Source organism: Phacochoerus africanus, chromosome 6 (assembly GCF_016906955.1).
Source record: "Phacochoerus africanus isolate WHEZ1 chromosome 6, ROS_Pafr_v1, whole genome shotgun sequence".
Classification (NCBI taxonomy): domain Eukaryota; kingdom Metazoa; phylum Chordata; class Mammalia; order Artiodactyla; family Suidae; genus Phacochoerus; species Phacochoerus africanus.
Window position 1 is genome coordinate 105,370,661 of NC_062549.1, and position 21,483 is coordinate 105,392,143.

General features: G+C 49.3%; 1 protein-coding gene across 1 annotated transcript in view; it reads left to right on the top strand.

Annotated features, from left to right (window-relative positions):
• The window catches only part of CASQ2 (calsequestrin 2), a 65,741-nt gene extending 50,759 nt beyond the window's left edge, over positions 1-14,982 (top strand). The window contains exons 9-11 of the mRNA XM_047784927.1: positions 9,544-9,644; positions 11,856-11,930; positions 13,598-14,982. Coding sequence (XP_047640883.1) covers positions 9,544-9,644; positions 11,856-11,930; positions 13,598-13,813 — 392 coding nt within the window. The 3' untranslated portion in view covers positions 13,814-14,982. The remainder of the gene's footprint in view (positions 1-9,543; positions 9,645-11,855; positions 11,931-13,597) is intronic.
• Positions 14,983-21,483: the final 6,501 nt, after the last annotated feature.

Sequence of the window (21,483 nt, forward strand, 5' to 3'; positions counted from 1 at the left end):
ACAAGGACAAAGCCCCCTGCAGGTGGCTGACACAGGACCTTCAGACACCTGTCAGTTCACAGGGCTCTGAGGCAAGTTTAGAAACCACTGCTCCAGGTAAGATACAATTGTATGGTATTTGCCTGGGACCTCAGCATTATACATTCATAGGGACCAATGAGGACACAGAGGGTCAGAGAAGTTAAACAGATGGCCCAAGAGGGCACGATGAGCTAGTGGGGGGCCATGAAGGGGAGGTAGACTGTCGCCTTCATCAGTACCTACCTGGTTCTTGCAAATGCCTTGATACATAGCAGGTGCCCAATAAATAATTGCCTGACGACAGAGGATTCGATAGGCAGATGACTAACCAAGACCCAGCTCAACTCTACTCTCTGGTCAGACCGTGAAGCGTTTTATGTTTGTCTGTTTGTTTTGGGTTTGGCAACACGCTCTCCGCCTCTGTAGTTTCTTACAAACCGAAACCCAAATGTTTCTATCGTGCAATTTTAAAAATGGAGAAATAACCTACATACATAAGATTCCTTTTTAAGTGTGCAATTCAGCGGTTTTAGTATAGTCACAAAGTTGTGCAAACATCACCACTGCCTAATTCCAGAGCATTTTCATCACCTCAAAAGGAAATCCCACACTTCTTAGCAGCCACTCCTACTCCCCCGTCCCCCGCAACCACCTAATGGACTTTCTGTCTCTATGGAGTTGACTCTTCTGGATTTCATACAAATGGAATCAAGTAGCATGCGGCCGTTTGTGCCTGACATCTTTCACTCAGCATTTTTTCAACAGTCACCTGTATGTGGACACATATCAGTAATTCATTCATTCTTAAGGCCAAATAATAGTCCATTGCATCAAAAGCCAATGTATGCTTCAGATTATCTGAAAGCTTCCTTCCCCCTTTTCTATTAAATTTTTGGATTGTCCACTGACGTCGCAGTTTTCCCATCATTGACTTGCAGATTTGGAAAAATTCTTCAAGAAAATCTAGCCTGTGTCCAAAAAAAATATCAGTATGTTTCCAGCTTTTTCCCACAGATTCTGGCCACCCCTCTGCCGCTGGAGAAGAAAATAGCAAAGGAAGCCAGCTGCCAAAGGTTTATAAGCTATAATCAAACAGAATTGGGTCCCTAGTGTGTGAACAGAGATGAAATTGCCATCAGCAGCAGCCTGCTGGCCAGACTCCAAGGGGCTTCCTTCCCCACCTCACCTGCCCCCTCCCAGGACTGTGGGGAGGCCTGTCTGGCTCTCCGGAACAATGGAACAAAGAGGCCTCCGAGAAGTTGCAGGAACCTGTTTGACTGAGATTGCTGCTGCTGTAATGAATCAAGCTCCTGAAACTACTTCCTCCTCCTCCCTATGCAAACATCCCTGGGCCCGAAGCTTTGTCTTGCCCCACATGAGCCCAAGCTGGGGCTTGTTACTAGGAAGCTGGAAGAAATGCACTGGGGGTGGGGCGGGGGGGGGGAACTCATAGCATCTTTCCTCTGAGAAGTGGGGCGCCAGCCCGCTTGGGGCTGGGCAAGGGAAAGGCTTTTCGGTGAAAGTCCCTGACTCTGCAGCTCGTCCGTCATTACCTGCAGGTGACTGATGTATAACCCGGGGCACTGGGGCCTGGCCGCAGGACTAGGAATTTCATTCCTACCCAGGCCGTCATTCTTTGCTCTTGCTAACAAGCTGCATGTGGCCCAGTGCCCCAACCAAACCCCTATCCCCTCACCAAAGAAATCAGGTCATACATCCAGGAAAAGAATACAGCTCTCTTTAAAGAGCTAACAGTCTAGAGGAACTGTGCTGTGAGCTTTCTGGCGATGGTTCTGTGTGGTCCCCAAAGCTCCCCTGTGACATATGTGTGATACTTATCATACCAGCTTCAGACGGAAAACGTGAGTCTTAAGGGTTCAATGACCTGCCCAAATCACTTGCCGATCCAAGCCAAGATTCAGGCTTTCTTGACCTCTGAATTCCTTATGATTCTAGTGATGCCGATGGTCACTTAGGGTATGCTCGTGGTACCTGACAACCCCATGTGGGAGGTGCTAGTTTTATCCCCATTTTACCCCGGGTGAAGCTGAAGCCCAGAGAAGCTGACTTGCTGGGACGCAGTGGAGCTGGCATTAAGTTGAGGGCTGTCTGGCTCCCCAGCCACACCCTGAACCACAAGGTCCGGCTGCAGACCTGTCTGCCTGATGCTCAGAGTTATTACCCCTGAGGACGCCAGAGGGATCATTTAGCCTGCCTGTCTTCCTTTCTGCTGTCCTTTACCACTCAGTGCACCTCTGACATTTGAAAGACCCAAAGTTCAATGGCCTGCTTGAGATCACATGGTTAGAGCCACCGTGGACACAAGGGCTTGGATTTCTCACTGGCTCCTCTGTGCCCTGTCCACTAAGACCACCCCTGTCCCCCTCCCCAGGGTGCCCCAGTCAGCTGCAGGCTCTGAGAGTGCATGCACAAGGCTGCTGCCATGAATGGGGCGGAGGGAGCAGAGAGAGCTGGAGACAAGGAAAGCCAGGGGGCAAAGAGAAGCCACCTGCAAGCTTGGGCGCCCAATCAAGGAAGAAAAGTCAAACTTCCTTTGCCGTGCCCAGATTGGGAACCTATGATTATAGAGCAGAAGCAATAACAAAGGTCTATCCTGGTGACCCGGGTGTCCCAAGGACTCTCCCAGCGGATCCGACATTCCCAGCCGAGAGCTCGTGTTCAGGGATGGCAGGCAGTGTCAGCTCTCTGCCTCTGAGCATAATCGCGTCGTCTCTTCTGCGGTGAGCTCTCATCCCCGCTGCCCCTGCAGGCAGGCCTGGCTGGGAAGGACATTTCTGGCTCTCTGGTCTTGCCCGGTGCCCGGCTTCCTCTTCCGCAGCCTGCGCTCCGCTCTTGCTCTCAGAACCGCACTGGCGTTGCCATGTGACAGGTGTGAAAATGAACGCGTCTCCCCCGCCGCCCCCAGACGTGTCTGCATCAGGCTGACGTCTTCTTTATAACACTCGATGAACGGGTCACCAGGCGGCGTTTCTACATGAGCGCATGCTGGATGGATATCCTCCCAGGCACTGGTGATATTAGCATGAACGAGCTGGAAACGCATGGCCGCGCTGCTGTCTGCCCCGCGTATGGAACACAGCCAATGAGGGGCCCCAGTGAACCTCTCCAAGCCCTTGTTCCTACCGAGTTTCCACTGCCTTGAGTTCTTGCAAAATGTGTTGGGGCCCAGTTATCTCCAACAGGAACGCTGTCTGTTTAACGGAGCTTCCAAATTTCAATTTGACGCATGCAATGTAACCTTGGGTTCTTGTTAAGTGCTAAACCCAAGCACGTAAACATCAATTTAATCTTGATATTTTATCTTCACGGCAGCCCTGTGGTTGTATGTAATAAGTGCTGTCTTTATCATCCTGTCTTCCCCGATGTGCAGATGAAGAGACGAAGCTATAGTCAAATAATATCCCAGGTCAGGTGGTTAATCAGTGGTGGGACTCGAACCCAGGCAGTCCAGTCCCAAGCTCGGGCTCTGCAACCACCACCTACACTCCTCTCCATCACAGAAGCGTACCATTTGACTTTTCCAGCAATTCTGGGCCCTGAGAGCTGGGAAGAGCAGAGAAGGAGGGCTGTGGTCTGCAGGGGCAGGGGGACCTGATGTCTCAGGTGCCATCTTGGGACTCAGGTGCCCACACAATGTCCCCTTTTCTTAGCGGATTTCTCACTCAAACGTGCCAGGGAAGGGCTCAACCATGTCTGTCCTCTCGAGACTCCCAGGGGGCCTGGGTTCAAATGGCATGCCGCCAATTTCTGAGACGCCCAAGGGTACTGAGTGGGTCTTTCTGAGAGGGGACCTCTCAGGTGACAGCCCTCCACCCCTTTGTGTCCCAGTACCCGGCCCTGGCTTTTGGGCACTCAGCATCCTCCTGCCCAATGACAAAATGAATCCCTCCCATTAATGAAGGGTGTGGCAAAGAACACTTCAAATGAATAAAATGTCGATGGCATGGGAAAGAAAGAAGACAAAGAAAATCTTTGCATTCTCTTTCTGCAAGTGCGTCACGTGATAACAATAATATCAATATTACCAGCAAGGCCCCCAAGGTAATGGAGGCGGAGCTGTTTTCTCCACTTTCAGGTGAGGGAGATAGAAGCCCAGAGAGGTTAAGTGACCTGTGCAGGGTCTTCCAACTCCAAACACAGCCTCCAAGCTGGGTGATGCCTGTTTACCTGTGTCACCTGCCACAGAAGCAACAGCAGCAGGACCGGACCGAACAGCTGGGCTCCCCCAGCTCAGGCCTGTCCCTGGAGCAAGAGCCTGGGTCCCGTAACTGCACGTGGTGTGGAAGCAGAGAGGGTCCCCCGGTGCCTCTAAGGAACAAGCACTGCCAGCCCTGAGGAGGGGTCAGGAGGACACAGCGGGTAGAGGCAGAACAGCACGCTGTGGGCCTGTTACTCTGGGGCCACTGCTGGATCAGGCACCCACGTGCCTCTGCCAGACAGGCCCTGGCTCCCGACATGGTTGCGACTGGGCTGAAGCTGGCCCCCCAGGGCTGGTGCAGCCTCACTCCCAGCAAGCCCCCCCCCAACCCCCGCTCCCCGCCTGGGAAGGAGGAAAACAGAGGCACCAGCTTCCCCTCCCATGAGGATGTGATTCCCAGAGGCCTCTGGCTCACCGTGGGAAACCTGGGCCAGCCTGAGCCCTGGGCGGGGGGGGGGTCGTGGGATCTCAGGGTCCAAGGCCGTGTGGCAGTGAAAGAGTCACAGCTCTCACGGCGCCAGGGCCCTCTTCTTTATTTGGGTCCATCTCAAGGAGACTCCTGGCCACACTTAGGGAAGTCACTGGCTGTGGGGGTGCGGCTCAGCTGCAGGTTAGAAGGCAGGAAGGCCCCCCAGCCCCCATTCTCCCACCTGTCTCCCAGTGCCCCTAGCCCTGCTTCTCTTGCATCGAAGTTTTACACCACCGGGTGCTCAGATATCAAGCACAAACTTGAGCAAGAAGATGCAGCGGCTCGTTAGGCATGTGGAGACCTCAGTGGGAAAATGGGTTGTGGAAATGGCCCTCTCATGCAGACCAAAGACCGGAGTTTGAATCCTGGCTCTGCCCCTGGCTGGCATGTGATCCTGGGCCAGTCACAGGCTCTCCCTTGTGTCTCAATTCTGTCCTCTTTAAAGTGGAGATAAGGACTCTTGCTCACCTCCACCAGGACTGGATATGAAGAGGAAATGCAAAAGGACTCTGGCTGGCAGCCAGTGAAGGTTCAAGAAATACTCCTAAAATAAAGGTTGGGCGACACGATTGCAGAGTTCCTGCATGTAAAGAATGATGTCCTGTGGACATAAAGGAAGAAGCTGGGAGATGAACTTCTTGAGAAAAAAAAGCAGATTTCAGCAGGCTGCAAGAAAAGGACTCTTGGCTGTTTGGGTTATTGACTCTGTAGTGGGTCTTTAGGGAGGTCGGAGGGTCTCAGCTCCGAAAAAGAGCAAAGACAGACAAAAGTTCTGGGTGGGGTCATACACCTGCCTGGCTCTGTGGGGGAGATGCTTGGGCGTCCCTCCTGGCATTGAGAATGGCTGCTTCTCCACCTAATAACCAGAGAGAATAGTGCTCTGGTTTCAGTGGTGAATAACTGCTAGCCTACACATTTCCAAATAATATGTCCTTGTGTTCCTTTATCTACCTTTCTCTTTTAGATGATAGGCTATCCTTTCTGAGAGATACATGGCCGCAATCTTAAAAGGCCTCTAAGCTCAGTACACCACTTGTAAAGGAAATATTCATTAATTTCAAAGTCACTCATTCCTTCATGTAACTGCAGTTGTGGACTAGCCTTGTGCTTAACATTGAATTCCAAATGTGAAATATGGCTTCCTATGCCTGTCTTCCTGGCCAAAAGGAGAGGGTCCACGGTGGACGTGTCCCTTTTCCAGGCCACCTGTTTTACAAAGAAACAGAAGCTGTCCTTAAGAGGAAACTGAACTTGTAACTTAAAATTGTAATGACTGAATCCCTGGGAGGCCGGTGTAGCTGCCTTAACTCCGCTTTCCCCGATGAATGAGAAATGAGAATCCATTCCAACAGGTGTACATTCAAGGCTGGGGGATACTAGCAGGGGGCATGTATGGGGCTTGTGGGCCTTGAGTCAGGAATATCCAAATTAGCTGAACGACTTTAAAACAAAGTATTAAACCTTGCTTTAACCCGTGTACTGAGGCGAGGTTTTCATAGTCATACCGGCTGACACAGCTGCCCCTGCAGGCTTCAGTCACCAAATCAACCACAGGGGCCTGAAGGAATCACTCCACGACACACCATCTCATACTGTGAGCCTGTCTCCCCTGCCCCTTGGGGCCAAGACTGTATATAATCCACATCACTGCTCTTAATACACATGCCTTGAATGGATGGCTACATGGCCAGGTTCCTTCTGTCCAGGCAGAAGAATGTCAGATCATTTCAGAAGAAGAATGGCTAGACCTTACTATATGCCAGGTATCTTCTAAATGCCATAGAGACACTAATTCATTTAACTCACAACCGTTCTGCAAAATAGTGCTATTCTGATTAGGATCGTCCCCGTTTTACAGGTGAGAAACCAAGACATTCAATAACTTGCCCTAAGTCACACTCTAAATGGCAGAACGAGGCTTGGATCATTTGCCCCAAGTGTCCATGTGGTAAAGCATCATGCCGACCGGCCTCCCTGAAAAAACGGGCCTGTTTTGTTCTTGAACATGTCTAAGGATGCAGAAGGATTACACGCATCATAGAATCCGTCATCCTGCAAGTCAAAAAGGCATCCTTGTATCTGGATGAAACTTCTCTGGCTTTAAGGCCGACTCGCTTATGAATTTATTCTGTGTATGTTTTTTGAGCTTTCCTTGCTCCTTCACAGCAACACCGTCATCACAAATATATTCCATATTCTTTGTCTTAGGGCTGCACCCGCAGCATATGGCAGTCTGCAGGCTAGGGGTTGAATTGGAGCTGTGCTCCGCCACGGCCACAGCAGTGCAGGATCTGAGCCATGTCTGCGACCTTCATCACAGCTCGTGGCAACACTGGATCCTGTAACCCACAGAGTGAGGCCGGGTATCGAATCTGCATCCTCATGGATGCTAGTCAGATTCGTTCCCCTGAGCCATGACAGGAACTCCTACATTCCTTCTCCTAAATCCCAATACAAGGGCTTTTCCATCAGAAACCTACAGCGCCATCCGGTGTGTTCAATTTCCGTTCAGATCTGATTCCCTGACAACCCTGGGCCTTGACAGTTTCTGCCTTCCCTTTATGTGAGTTAGTCTTTTGTGCTTCGAGTTTACTTTCTGCTTGAAGTTGGGTCTCTGTGGTTGCACTTCATCCTCTTTATGAATTTCCAACTTGTCAAATGTGACTCTCGTCTTCCAGAATACCAGCCACGTTGTCACCCGTGTTTATTACCATCTGTTTCTTCTGCTAGACGTAGTCACTGAAGATGTTTAGGAGAAATGCCCCCTGCAGTCTGTGTGGTATGATACATAAATCCACAGAGAACCCAGGTGGCACCAGAGCCCCTGGCCTGTGACACAGCAACACACCCAAAGAAGGAAGAGTCACATGATGTCCAGGTAGCAGCAGGCAGTGGCACTATGGAGGGACTTGACCCTCTCAGCCACACCTACAGGCTGCAGGAGTAACGCCCCCAACTCCAACTCTGCCCTGCCCCCCACAGTGATAATGAACTCTAAAGCACATGACCCCATCCATCTAGAGGGTCTGTCAGACCATCTCACGTGTCATCTAAGTCAGAGCATAGATGGAGAAATCACCCAGGCCACCCAGATCTCTGCATGATGGGACTGCAATCCATAAAGACCCCCTTCTCTCCTAGAGATGGCTCTGCCTTCCAGCTAACAAGACCTGAAGGGACCCAGTGTGAATCTTTAGTATAAGTTCACCATTCTTAAAGAGACTACACCAACTCAAAGCAGAGCTCCGAAGAAAGGTGCAGATTTTGCCTGCACCTGTATGTACGAGAGGAGGAACTACAGAGATGAACCTTTAGCAAGAGGCCCCAGAGGCTAGTGTGCCTGGCGAGGGGAGAGGCGTGTTCAACAGAGGCCACAGAGAGGGGCTCAAATTGTCTGGAATGCCCAGCAAAAGAAGGAAACGTTTCCAGAAAAAGAGCAGCTGCCATACGGAATTCCTAAGCTGTTGCTCGTATAAAAGGCATACATTTCAGGCCACAAATTCATCTATGCAAGAGATACAACTTTAGTGTCTAGAACCAAAGCTGAATTTTACCCACTGGATGGTGGACACTGGGTCTGACAATGAGTGGTCGTCCCCTCCCCCACCCACCATCCCCTGGGCTCCAGTGTCTTGCTGGTTCCCAGGTCCAGTGGGCGAGGAATACATCTGGTCAGAGTTATCATCGCCGTCACCTGTCATTCTCTCTGGCCTCTAGCTTTATTCCAAGAAGGTCCCCTTCATCCTCCACGCAGAGAAATCCATGGGGGCTCCTTGCAGTCTTCTGAGCCCTAGGGCTCCTGCACCAGAGGGTTCGTCCAAAGAATCCAAGGTCTTTCCATGTTTCCTGAGTTTTACTCTGAAATAAAGCATGAGTCCCCTAGGCTCTGGGATTCCCTGAACCCATGGAGCTTCTGCGTGTGGACAGTGGGCTTGCTTCCATGCACACGTGTACATATATGTGCACACAAACACATACACGCAGGCACAGAGCTTATCCCCAGGGACTTGCCAGAATCTAAATTTTTGGTTTCTTGTTGGGAGTGGGGCAGGGTTGCTGAGGGTTAAGATTATGCTTTTCTCTTACTAAACAGTCTTCTAAAATTCTTGTTTTTGACCAAGTGTATCTTCCCAGTTCTTCAAGGCTGAGGCTTTCTGTGCTTGTGAAGCTGTGAGCATGTCTTACGAGCCTTATGAGGCTTGTCTCTGCTTTTCTTATGAATCATCCCTCCCCTGGGGCCAGGGAACGCTGCTGAGGGCACAGGGCATGGGCAGAGCACATAGGGAACTGGTGAGGGAGGGAGGGAACCCCATTTACTGTCTCAAAGCTATGAACCCAAATGTCGATCAGAAGCTCACTTAGTTTGAAGGTTTTAAGAACTCCCGGTTGTAGACAACTAAGGGTCCCCCTTAAATGTTCTTGGTCCTTAAAGTGAATGTTGTGGGGGACTCTGAGGGATAGCCAATTATTAGATTGAGGAGACTGCACAGATCGCTGAGAACCAGACAGGAGTTTCTCTGTTCGGGGGTTGTGCTTTCTAACTCAAGGCTGGTCAGTTTTCATCTGCAGATGAGCAAATGGAACTTTGCTTTGCGTTCCAGCCAGACACTTCCCTGTGCACTGTCAATTTCTTTATTCAAAATAGCTATGGCTTCCTTTGAATAAGCTGCTTTGTGGCTGAAGTTCTCCTCTGACTCATTTAATAGAATACTCTTACCATTGAGGGTAGGCGCCAAATGGCCCAAGAACACGTGTGGAAAAACCACACTCTGCTGTCCACGCTCGAAGCCGTGTGTGCTCAGGGCTTACTCAGCCTTCTTGGATCCCGCTTCAGATGGCTACGAGTTCCTGGAGATCCTGAAGCAGGTCGCCAGGGACAACACAGACAACCCGGACCTGAGCATCGTGTGGATCGACCCCGATGACTTTCCTCTGGTGAGTGGCTCGGCCTGGGGCCCGGGCTCGGCCACCCTCACAGTCTCACGTTCGTGTTGAGGGTGAGACCGGGATGCATGAAGGACGATGTGAAGCCAGAAGGGCACTTGCAGAAACCCAGTGGCTGCCCCCAACAAGGGTGAGAGACCTTAGCCCCCGGGGCCGCGTTGAACTTGGGGCCTGGCGCTGACATGGACATGGTCAGATGTCCTGGTCTCCCTCCCTGGAGACCAGAAGGCCTTCTGTGGGGCCCACTCAAGGGAGCTGAGTGCGTTCTTCTGCCAGCAGCGCCCTCGCTGCCCCTCATGCCACCCCTTGCTATAACCTCTTTCATTTTCTGTGCGGGGACCATGGCTCTGAGGCAGCTGGAGTTACTAAGTGATAAATATTCAGAGGGGACCGTTTCCCACAGAGTTAACAACCCCTGGGAGGACAGAGATCCTGCCTGGTTTTTGTCTTTTCGTTTGTGTGTTGGTTTGCTTGCTTGCTTTTAAGGCCACACCTGCAGCATAGGGAAGTTCCCAGGTGAGGGGCTAAATTGGAGCTCCAGCTGCCGGCCTACACCACAGCCACAGCAACACCAGATCCAAGCCGCACCTGCGACCCACACCACAGCTCATGGCAATGCCGGATCCTTAACCCACTGAGCGAGGCCAGGGATGGAACCCACGTCTTCATGGATACAAGTCGGATTTGTTTTCCCTGCACCACGATGGGAACTCCGATCCTGCCTGTCTTGTGCATTGTGTTCTCCCAGGTCCCAGCATAATTTCTAGCACATGTTGAATGTGAAAGGATCTTAGAGCCCAAACTCTTGCTGCATCAGTGAACAATGGCCAAGAAGCCTTAATTATGCTTAGTTTTAAAGAGAATAAACAGAATTTGCTTAATCCACAAACCCAGTGGTAACAACAGTGAATTTAGCTAGCATCCTCTACTAGACGCCCGGAACTGTGGTCAATTCTTTACACGCATTATCTCATCTAATCCTCCCAACAGCTGTGAAGTTCAGACGATGGTACTCCCTGTCTTACAGGTGAAATGACAGCTGGAGAGGTTACAGCTATAAGTGGTAGATGTGAGCTTCCAACCCCGGTCTGTGTGAAACCCAAGCTTGGGCTACTAGTCAACAGACTTTAGGTTGCGCCAACTGCTGACCATCAGTACAAGTTTAGTCGTCATTAGGAAGTAAACGAGAACTCTATCTTCTCCCAGGAATTATCATTTGTTGCATAGGTCACAACTGATCAAATTATGATTAAGTAGACCAAAAAAAAAAAAAAGAGAGAGAGAGGTTTAAATGATCTCAAGGGTCCTGGAACCCAATCCTAGATAGGGGATGAGTGACTCCAAGGCAGAGATTCCACGTCACCTGAGGCCAATGTCATAATTCTAGGTACCATAACATAACAAAGTCATGGCCTTATAAGCCCCTATATGTTATAGCTTTGTTTGTTTAGCTGCTGCCTGGTTCTATTTCTCATGTACCTGGGCTGCTATGTTATGCAGGCTGCAGATGGACTGCATTTCTCCTGACTCTTCTGTTTGCCTTAGTTTTTGCAAAGAGAAATCTTCAGACTATGCTGATGTCCAGGTTCCTGACTATCCCCCGTCCCCAGCAGGCCATATGTTCCTCTGGGAGACTGTCCACCACCGAACATCTCCATTTCCTTGACCCCATGGCCCTCAGCCCTTTAGTGCTGCCCCAGTCAGAGATGAGTCCACACGGAACCCAAGCCCGGCTGTTAGAAGCAGCCCTCTTCTTACTTGGGTGCCCAGGTAGGGCACACCCCTGCCTTCTGAGACATCTCCCAGGCAAGAGTGGCTCAAGGTAAGGGATTTTTTTAAGATATTGGAAGAGAGGTGGAGGGCGATGGCTCTTTCACCACCCATAAACTATAAAAAGAGCCACAAGTAGTTTGGGAATCAGCTTTGCACCATCTCGGTAATATTCTTCCTTCCAGCTGTAGAAGCTTTTATCTTCCATACTATTATGATGTACGTTATGACATCTTTTTTGCATGTTTATTTAAAGTGCTGAGTGCTGGGACTGAGTCTTCAATTTTCTCAGTGCCCACAGCTGTTTGGAGCCCTTTAACCCATGGTGACCTAATTACTGTGATGGGACGGCAGGTGGGTCCAGCCACAAGACGTGGCTTTACTAGCGACTGCCTTCTGCCTGCTGTCTAATTTTACTTTTTGTTGCTACAGCTTGTTGCCTACTGGGAAAAGACTTTCAAGATTGACCTTTTCAAGCCACAGATTGGGGTGGTGAACGTGACAGATGTGAGTATATCTCAGGAAAGCGTGCTCGGGTACCCTCTGCCTGCCCTGTTTTCTGCCATGCAGCCCAGATGGCGAGATCAGGCATAGGAGTCCAGCCCCTGTTGCGGTGAGAGGACCTTGCCCTTTCCAAGGTCAGGAGACTTGCCAGTGGGCCCCAGCCTCATCTCTGAGCCTGTGGTTCCGTGGTTCTCTTCCATAGGCACGTTTCCTTGCTTCTGGGTCAGCCCGTCCCGGTTCACTGACTGTTTGGAGCTTTCCACACAAGTAAACGCTCCTGTGTTTTCTCCCAAAGCAAGGTCTCTACACAAGGGAACCCACACCAGGAGTTGTCACTTCGGGTGATGGGGCCACTGTGGCCCAGAAGCCCAAGGACGCAATCACCATTGTGTGTGTGTTCATATATATAAGAAACTTCTGGTAGAATAGGCATGAAACTACCACTAATGGTTCCTTCAGGGAATGGGATGAGGGGTGAGGTCAGGGCAGCCAGAAATATTTTTGCTTTTCACCTTATATCCTACTATTCTATTTTTTTTTGTTTTGTTTTGTTTTGTCTTTATGGCCATACCAGCAGCATATGGAAGTTCTCTGGCCAGGGATTGAACTCGAGCTGCAGATGTGAGCTATGTTGCAGCCACGGCAACGCCAGATCCTTTAACCCACTGCACTGGGTGGGGGATCAAAGCTGTACCTCCTCAGCGACCCAAGCTGGAGCTGCTACAGACGGATCCTTTTTTTTTTTTTTTTCTTTTTAGGGATGCACTCACAGCATATAGAGGTTCCCAGGCTAGGGGTTGAAATGGAGCTGTAGCTACTGGCCTACACCACAGCCATAGCAATGCCAGATCTGAGCCACATCTGCGACCTACACCACAGCTCACAGCAACTCTGGATCCTTTAACCCTCTGAGCAAGGCTGGGAATCGAACCTGCATCCTCATGGATGCTAGTCAGATTTGCTTCCACTGAGCCACGACAGGAACTCCTGCAGTCGGATTCTTAACCCACTGTGCCACAGAGGGAACTTCTGTTTTTATTTTTATTTTATTTTTTTGGTCTTTTTGCCTTTTCTAGGGCCACTCCTGCGGCACATGGAGGTTCCCAGGCTAGGGGTCCAACCGGAGCCACAGCTGCCGGCCTGCACCACAGCCACAGCAATGCCAGATCCGAGCCACGTCTGCAACCTACACCACAGCTCACAGCAACGCTGGATCCTTAACCCACTGAGCAAGGCCAGGGATCAAACCCGCGACCTCATGGTTCCTACTTGGATTAGTTAACCCCTGAGCCACGATGGGAACTCCCTGTTCTGTTTTTAAATGTTTTAACTTAAGCAAAAATTTAAATTAATTATTATTATTATTAATTTAAAAAGTGGTTTAGAAAATAAATAAATGTAGACTGCCCCAGGTGACTGAATACCTACCAACTGGATAGAAGGACATTGCTAACTAGCCATATATACAAACAATGGAATACACATTTCCTTTTACACCGCGTGATCGGGATACTACGCACACCATTCTGCAACGAGGGGCTCCCATTCGACAGCGTGTACACATTCCTGCTAAGTGTCCGTGACCTGGCCCCACTCAGCCCCGACGCCTGGAGCCCTCTGGTCTGGCTACTCCGTCCTGCACTCACTCGCTCTCCTGCCTCTCGCCGCAGGCTGACAGCGTCTGGATGGACATCCCAGATGACGACGACCTGCCCACAGCTGAAGAGCTGGAAGACTGGGTTGAGGATGTGCTCTCGGGGAAGATCAACACTGAGGACGATGACGAGGACGAGGAAGAAGAGGACGATGACGACGACGACGACGACGACGATGACAATAATTCTGATGAAGAGGATAATGGTGACAGTGATGACGATGATGAATAGTCCCAACGCCAGACGATGGTCGCGAAGACAAAACCACAGCTACCCACTACCATGCAGACAACACAAGGCAGCAGCATCCGGCCGGCTCCTTTCCCTTTTCCAACAGCCCTTTTCCCACGCCCTTCTCATCAGGAGATGTGCAACTCAGCAAACGCCTTTCTAAATCCAGCAATCCCGCTCGGCAAGGATGGTGGGAACTTATTCCCATGTTGACTGTCTAGCCTGTTATGAAAAAGCTCCTGTTCTTGGCCAGACCATCCACCGCTATGGCAGTGCCGGCATCTGGCAGTCCGGGGAAGAGCAGTCTCCTAGCACCTTGACTCTCATTTTCTTGTTGTCTTTGACTATGACAGTAGCAGAAAGGACAGCTTGCTAACTCACAGGCATGGTGTGTGAGTTGCAAATCAGAGCCCGGGGAAGCCGCAGTCCACTTAGCCCCCATGCCTAGAACATCCGTTGGGGTCCCTTCTCAAGCCAAGAGGACCCCTCTTAGGGAAGGCTCAGGCTTGGAAATAAGTTTGTAATTAGCCTCTTTCTCTTGGTTCTATTAAGTGTATTAAGTGCAGGTCAGATTATTATGAACTCAGATCCAAGCCTTTGATGGCTACTGAGAGGTCTTGAAAAACCTGCATGCTGCGGTCACCATTATTTCTAGCATATGAGGATGCTGGAACGGGAGGTTGATTTGCTCTGTGAACTTCCCTCTAGGTGACCAGCTTCCATAGGGGTCGAGGGAGCTGGAAGAATGAAAGGTTTTTAATGATTTCTGTTGGGTCGAGGTCTCTGATTGGGTCAGCTGGCATCCTAGCCTGAGCTGGGACCTGGGTACCCCTCCCCTGCTGCTGCTAGTCAGCCTTCCCATTCAGAGCCAGTGTTGTTGGTTCATCCGGAGGGCAATTAACTGCTCCCACAGTTGCGCAGGACAACAATAATTAGAGTTCCTAATGATGCCCCGAGGCACTGACAAAACCCCAAGTGCCTTCCTAACTATCTCAAAGTTATATTGTGCTCAGTAGTTTAGTGTTAAGTGTGCATTATCGTGTTCTAATTTATTTTCTCAATCTTCTAACACATGTGTAAGACACTGCAAATTCTTTGAAAACCAGGCAATCCTTTTGTGGAAGAGTAGCTAACTAACTGTCATTAAAGTTATATTTTGAAAATACTGAGATTATCGAGAACATCCTCTCTCTCTCTTTTTTTTTTTTTTTTTTTGCGTTTTAGGGCCACATCTGCAGGATACGAAAGTTCCCAGGCTAGGGGTTGAATCTGCTGCCACAGCCAAGTCAGATCCAAGCCGCATCTGTGACCTACACCACAGCTCACAGCGACACCAGATCCTTAACCCACTGGGTAGGGCCAGGGTTCGAACCTGCGTCCTCATGGATACTAGTCAGATTCGTTTCTGCTGAGCCACCACGGGAACTCCTTGAATATCCGCGCTTGCTATTTGATTCCACCTCTCTATTCCCTCTTAGTTTTCCTTTCTGGCCCCTCTTCCTCCGCCCACTCTTTGCAGGCTGGTCCTCTTCCACAGCATCCTCTGCTCTAACTTTCCTCCAAGGCAGTGTCATCCAGGCCTGTCAGCTAATGACTTCCAAGTCTGGGTCTCTAACCTTGACCTCTCTCCTTAGTTTTACTTATGTTTTATTTATTTATTTATTCACTTATTGCTTTCTAGGACCACACCCGTGCCACATGGAGGTTCCCAGGCTAGGCGTCGAATCGGAGCTACAGCTGCCGGGATCTGAGCAATATTTGCAACGTACCTCACAGCTCATGGCAACGCCAGATCCTTCACCCACTGATGGAGGTCAGGGATCGAACCTGCATATTCATGGATCCGAGTCAGGTTCTTTAACCGCTGAGCCACGAAGGGAATGCCTCTCGCCTTAGTTTTAGACTCACTTAACTGATTCTGGACGACTTGGCTTGGACGTTTCACAGGTGCTTCAAACGCCATCACAAAACCCCAACTCATGACCTTCTCCCCCAAGCTTCTCCCCCATGGAGTCCCAGTGGGATGAGTACCGTCACCATCTATCCAGCTGCCTGTAACGCACATGTGTAACGCTTAAGTGTAACACATTTAAACTGTAACACATATTTACACATAGGCTCCTTGGAGACAAGGAATTTATTTACCTTTGTATCCCCAACACCCGGCCCTCTGCTCAGTGAGAAGTACATTCCATTTATGATCAGCACCGCTGGATAGCAGTGCTTCCAAGGCCTCCTTGTTTTTATCTCTGTCTCACAAAATCAGGCAGACACTTCCTAACCCGGGCTCGGTTGCCATCCAGACAGGCCCAGCCACATCGCAAATAAGCTTTCGGGGAGGTGAATTTTCAAGGTGGTCTTTGAAGCTCATCTTTCCAACAGCCAAGGAACGTGCTCTGTCGTGAAAGTGGTCTATGCCCCCACCCAGGAAAATTCTCTGGGTCTCAGAGGCCTGAGTAATATGATTTAAGTGTATTTATTTTCTTAATTGAAATAGAGTTGATTTACAATGTTGTGTTCATTTCTGCTGTACAGAATTACAGAATATTACATGGCATATCCTTTTCCATGATGGTTTAATCGTGGAATATTGAATGTAGTTCCCTGGGCTCTCCGGTAGGACCTTGCTGTTTATCTACATGCGTTGAAATCGTGCTGTGGTGCTCCGAGGTGAGAAGCACTGAGAGTGAAGCGAGTACTATCTGTAAGTAGTAGTGCTATTTAGTTACTGGTCTCAAACTTGTTCAGCTGATATTCATTGAGTGTTTGGTACATGCCGGGAGCACTATACTAGCTGCTTTACATGTATTTTCTCGTTTAATACTAACAAAGGTCATACGAAATGGGTTTTGTTATTCTCCCCATTTTACGGATGAGGAAACTAAGTGACACACAGAGACCCCAAGTAATTTTCCCAGGGTCACACAAATACTTTGAAGGAATATAAAGGTAACCCTTTCTTTCTTTTCTTTTTTTTTTTTTCTTTTTAGGGCCACACCTGCCGCATATGGAAGTTCCCAGACTAGGGATCGAATTGGCGCTGCGGCTGCCGGCCTAGGCCACAGTCACACGGGGTCCTTAACCCACTAAGCAAGGCCAGGGATGGAACCTACATCCTCATGGGTACTAGTGGGCTTCCTGACCTGCTGAGCTCCAAACCTAACCCATCCTTACACTTAAATTAAACTAGATTGAATTACTTAAATTAAGTAATCAAAGGATTCTATTTCTTTTCCTCAGATGGTTTCCCAAGATGCACTCAAGAGAATTTCTCACAATCCTTCTTACTGCTTAAGCCAAGGTGCCTTTTCTCCTTACATCCTGGAGGCCAATACTTGATTACATGGTATTAGAAATGTCAGCTAATTAGAACTGTGAGATCTGGCCATCCTCTTAGGAAACAAAAAAAAATTCATTGTCTCATCAAAAATGCACACCCATTTAAATGTATTTCTTTAGAATATCTCATAAGTTGAAATGGACCTGTCTTTGCTGTAATAAGGTTGTGTACTGTCCAGGCCCCAGTTTGTATCACCCAGGAGGTCCATCCTGTTAAATGTCACCAGGCCTGCGACATTATCAAAAAGCTATTGATCAACAATCCCTGAAACACCCAGACACACACATCCCTTGGGTGCTGGTGAGTGCTGTGCTCTGTCCTTGAGCTTTTCCCTCTCACCAGGGCTCCTCAACCTCCTCGGTGAACACCAGAGTCATGTCCAAGCCTACTGCAGACAACAGACACCTGTCACCAGCCCAGAGCTACCGATATACCATCATACCATCGCCAGAGCAGGGGTCTGACCATCTGCATTTTAACAAGAGTCCTTGGGGACGGATGCGAGTCAGCACTAACCACTACGCTTCCCCACCCACTGGTCCTCTCATCCAATCCACAGCTTCCAACACCATCTGTCTCCAGCCAAATCTGTCCAGAGTTTCAAGCCCTTGCTCCAGCCTGAACAGCTTCATCTAGACATCCCACAGGCAACTCAGACCAACACAGTTTGGGGGCTTTAAGGAGGTACCCTTAAAAAGTAGCTCTCTTTTCGTGAGCTCTGAACCAACCGAGAAATGAGGTCCAAAAGTCAGCAGTCGAATACAGCACCCTGATGAAAGAAAAGCAGTCATTTGGGGATGAGCTTAGGAAAATGGGCTTCCCAATTTTCTGCCTCCAAGCGCAGGTCACCAAGGGAATCAGATGTGCAGAGAGGACCCTTGCCCTCCATGATCAAGGATGGAGAGGCAGGAGGAAAGGACTGGGCCCCCCACACTACCTTCACCCTAAGAAACACGGACAAACTGAAACTGACAGCACGAACGGCCCGAACCTAGACAGAACACAGATTGGGCCTTGAACCCACGTGCCGGGACTCGAACCCAGCCTAAAGCCAGATTGAGACTTAAACCCACGGTTTTAAATTAGAATCACTCACCCAGTGCCTGGACTCACTGAGGATCAGGTTCTTCGTGTCTCTCGTAGAAGGAATTCAGCGAGAAGCAAAGTGATAGGCAAGAAATAGATTTACTGAGACAGAACACCTGCGAGAGGGCCAAGCAGGCAGGCGCAGAAGATCTGCCCCAAGGAGCTGCTGAGCCACAGTTTCAGCATCCAAGGGGAGTGGGGGTTGGAAAGTCCCACCTCTTCCTTTCTGGGAGTAGTAGCTCCTCCTTGGTATCCGGTAAGGTCTGTATTCAAATCAGCGGAAGGGTGGTCCTCAAACTTGGTCTGAATCTGAACGCAGGCCTCATCCCATCCCCCACCCAATGACGCAGGGCAATTCTCGCACCTCCACTCGTCAAGCGAGGCTGCCCTGTTCTGATGGTGTTCTTGAACTTACAGTGGCCTCCCGGCATCCCCCAGGTTTCCCTCTTTGTCTAGGATTCCCCCATCGGGACTTCTACAACCACCTGTGCCTACTCCGTCCCTATCAAAGTGGCTGCCGCCCAGGAACCAGGTACCTCACTCCATCCTGGGACAAGAATGAGAGCTGGGCAAAGGGTCAGCGGCATCTTGGGAAAGTCCTTCACAGAAGCAGAGGAGCGGGGAAGAGGCATCCCCTCTGACAATGTCACAGCCAGAAACCTTAGAGCCATTTTCTCATCTCCCACTGGCACATCCAACAGGGAACAAGCCCTGTCCTCTTCACCCGCTCTTTCTGTTTAAGTGAGGCTTTAACAGCCTCTCCGCTGGGTGACCACAGGTTCTGACTGCCCTTCCATCCTGCACGCTGCAATCAAGGGATCTTTGGAAAATGAAAAATGGGTCACACCTCACATACACACTTAAAAGTCTTCAATAGCTCGCTATTCCCAACAGGTGTTTTATATCTATACAAAGATTAGAAGGCCAAAGAGCAGGCCAAAGAAAGGTTTCTGACAGCCATATGTGGAGTCTAGGTTCTGGAGTATGAGGTGGGGAGGAAAAATGAAGCGGTTCTTGTAAAACTAAAAGTCCTTAAGGAATCTCTCCTCTGCAAGAGGAAATCAAAGTCTAAGTAGCTGCTGATGCTGGTGATGTCTGGACTCAGAGGTGAGAATGGGGTCATTCCTGTTGCGCACGTGGAGCGCCATCTTGGAATGGTGGCGTCCAAATGCCTGAGACGGGGGGATTATAGCAGAAGTTGATCAGTACTATGCCAGTGAGCGAGGGGGTCAGGGCCAGTGTCGTCAGGGGGTAAAACCCAGTTTCTTCTGCAGGACACTGGAGGTCTATGTGAACCGCCTCTCGTCTACATTACCATTCTCATCTCTCATGATGCCCTCCAACTATCTGCCCCTCTAGCCTCAGAACCCGAAGCTGGCTTAAGTTGCCTGGCTGCTTAATGCCTCCATGCCTTGCCTCCTGCTGTTCCGTCTACTGGAATGCCTGTCCTTCCCCCTCTGTGCCTGCCTGGCAAACTCCCACAGAGAAATACTCTCTGACTTTGTCCAGTCACACCTCAGGCAAGTCGGCCACCTCCTCTGGTGAGTCCTCACTGCACTCCCTGGAGTTCTCGTATAGAACTGGCGACTTACACTACTTTTAGGTGTATGTCTTCCTTCCCCTATTAGGCGGAAAGCAACTTCAGGGAAAAGACTGGCTGATCCTGTTCTGTCCTCGATGCTTCAGTTCTGATTGGTCCTTAATAAATCTTGATTAAATAGTCTCTGAGCCCGATGCAAAGCTAATTGAACAACTATTCATACCATTAAGAATGTGCTGGTGATTATCAAAAGTCAATCTTATCCCAAGAAGTTTGGGGCAGCATCCTGTCGTCTGTTCAGATTTGCTTAGGAGAGGCAAGTGCTGAAGAAATAGGAACACAGCATCTCCTTGGCTCAGAGGGAAGGTTTCCAATGCGGGATGTTCTCTTCCCTCAAGTGAGCAAAGTTCCCCAGGAACAGAGCCACCGTGATGGGGAGCAAAGCAGCGTCGAGGTGATAGTTGAAGTCCCAGGCCCCATTCTCTGGAAATGGAATGACCATGGTCAATGTGCTATCAATGCATTTATTTTATTTTTTATTTTAAAAAGTTGGGGGGGGGGGTTAACAGATGCAAACTATTGCCTTTGAATGGATAAGCAATGAGATCCTGCTGTATAGCACTGGGAACTGTATCTAGTCACGATGGAGCATGTACAAAAGAATGTATATATGTATGTGTGACTGGGTCACCTTTCTGTACAGAAGAAAATTGACAGAACACTGTAAACCAACTACAATGGAAAAAATAAAAATCATTAAAAAAAAAAATTTCGGCGGTGCCTGTGGCATGTGGAACTGCCAGGACCAGGAATCGAAACCATGCCATAGCAATAACTAGAGCCACAGTAGTGACAACACTGGATCCTTAAACTGCTGAGCCACCAGGGAACTCCTGGATGCATTTATTTTCATGCGCCTCAAATGTTTGAAAGGTGAAATATAATCTCGTTCACATTAATCTGGCATTTTATCAATCTGAACTCTTTAGAGCAGTGATGACTAGAACTCTCAATAACCCTAGAACCCTAGAACAAAATGCCAATGATGCCCCCTAAAATAATCATAGATGATTCGGTTACACCCAGTAGTTTTAGCATTGAATGGGCTGCCATGTTCTCATTCATTCATTTACTCATACAAATGTTCACTCATACAATGGACCCCTAAGAAAAATGTAATTGTAATGTATACATGTAAGGATAACCTGACCCCCTTGCTGTACAGTGGGAAAAAAATAATAATAAATAATTTAAAAAAAAAAAACAATGGACCCCTAAAGCTGGTGACCACATGCGGATCGCAAAAGGCAAAATTGCCTCCGTAAGATGAGAGAGCAGAGCAAGGAGCTAAAAAGGGAAAAAAGCCTTTTTTTCCTTTTAAAGCCCCTGTGCCAGTTTTACCAATGCATCATCATTCTGAGGTTTTATGAAGCATGTTCAACTGTAAATTCAGAGAACATACCCAGAAGGCAAATACGGTTTTGATTTTCCACGTCAGTGCTGGCCTGTATAAATGGAAGATGCTGGGTGACACCGACAGGGAATTACCAAGTCTCTCTTGAGCAGGGGTGCTGCCCATCCCCCACTACTACTGGTGGGCTTTGTCTCTGGCACTGGGCAAGCAGGCAGTGGCTGTAGCTGGTGCCATCCTGAATCCCTCACTCCATGTGCATAATCTCATAGCTTATCATCTCACAGTCTCAA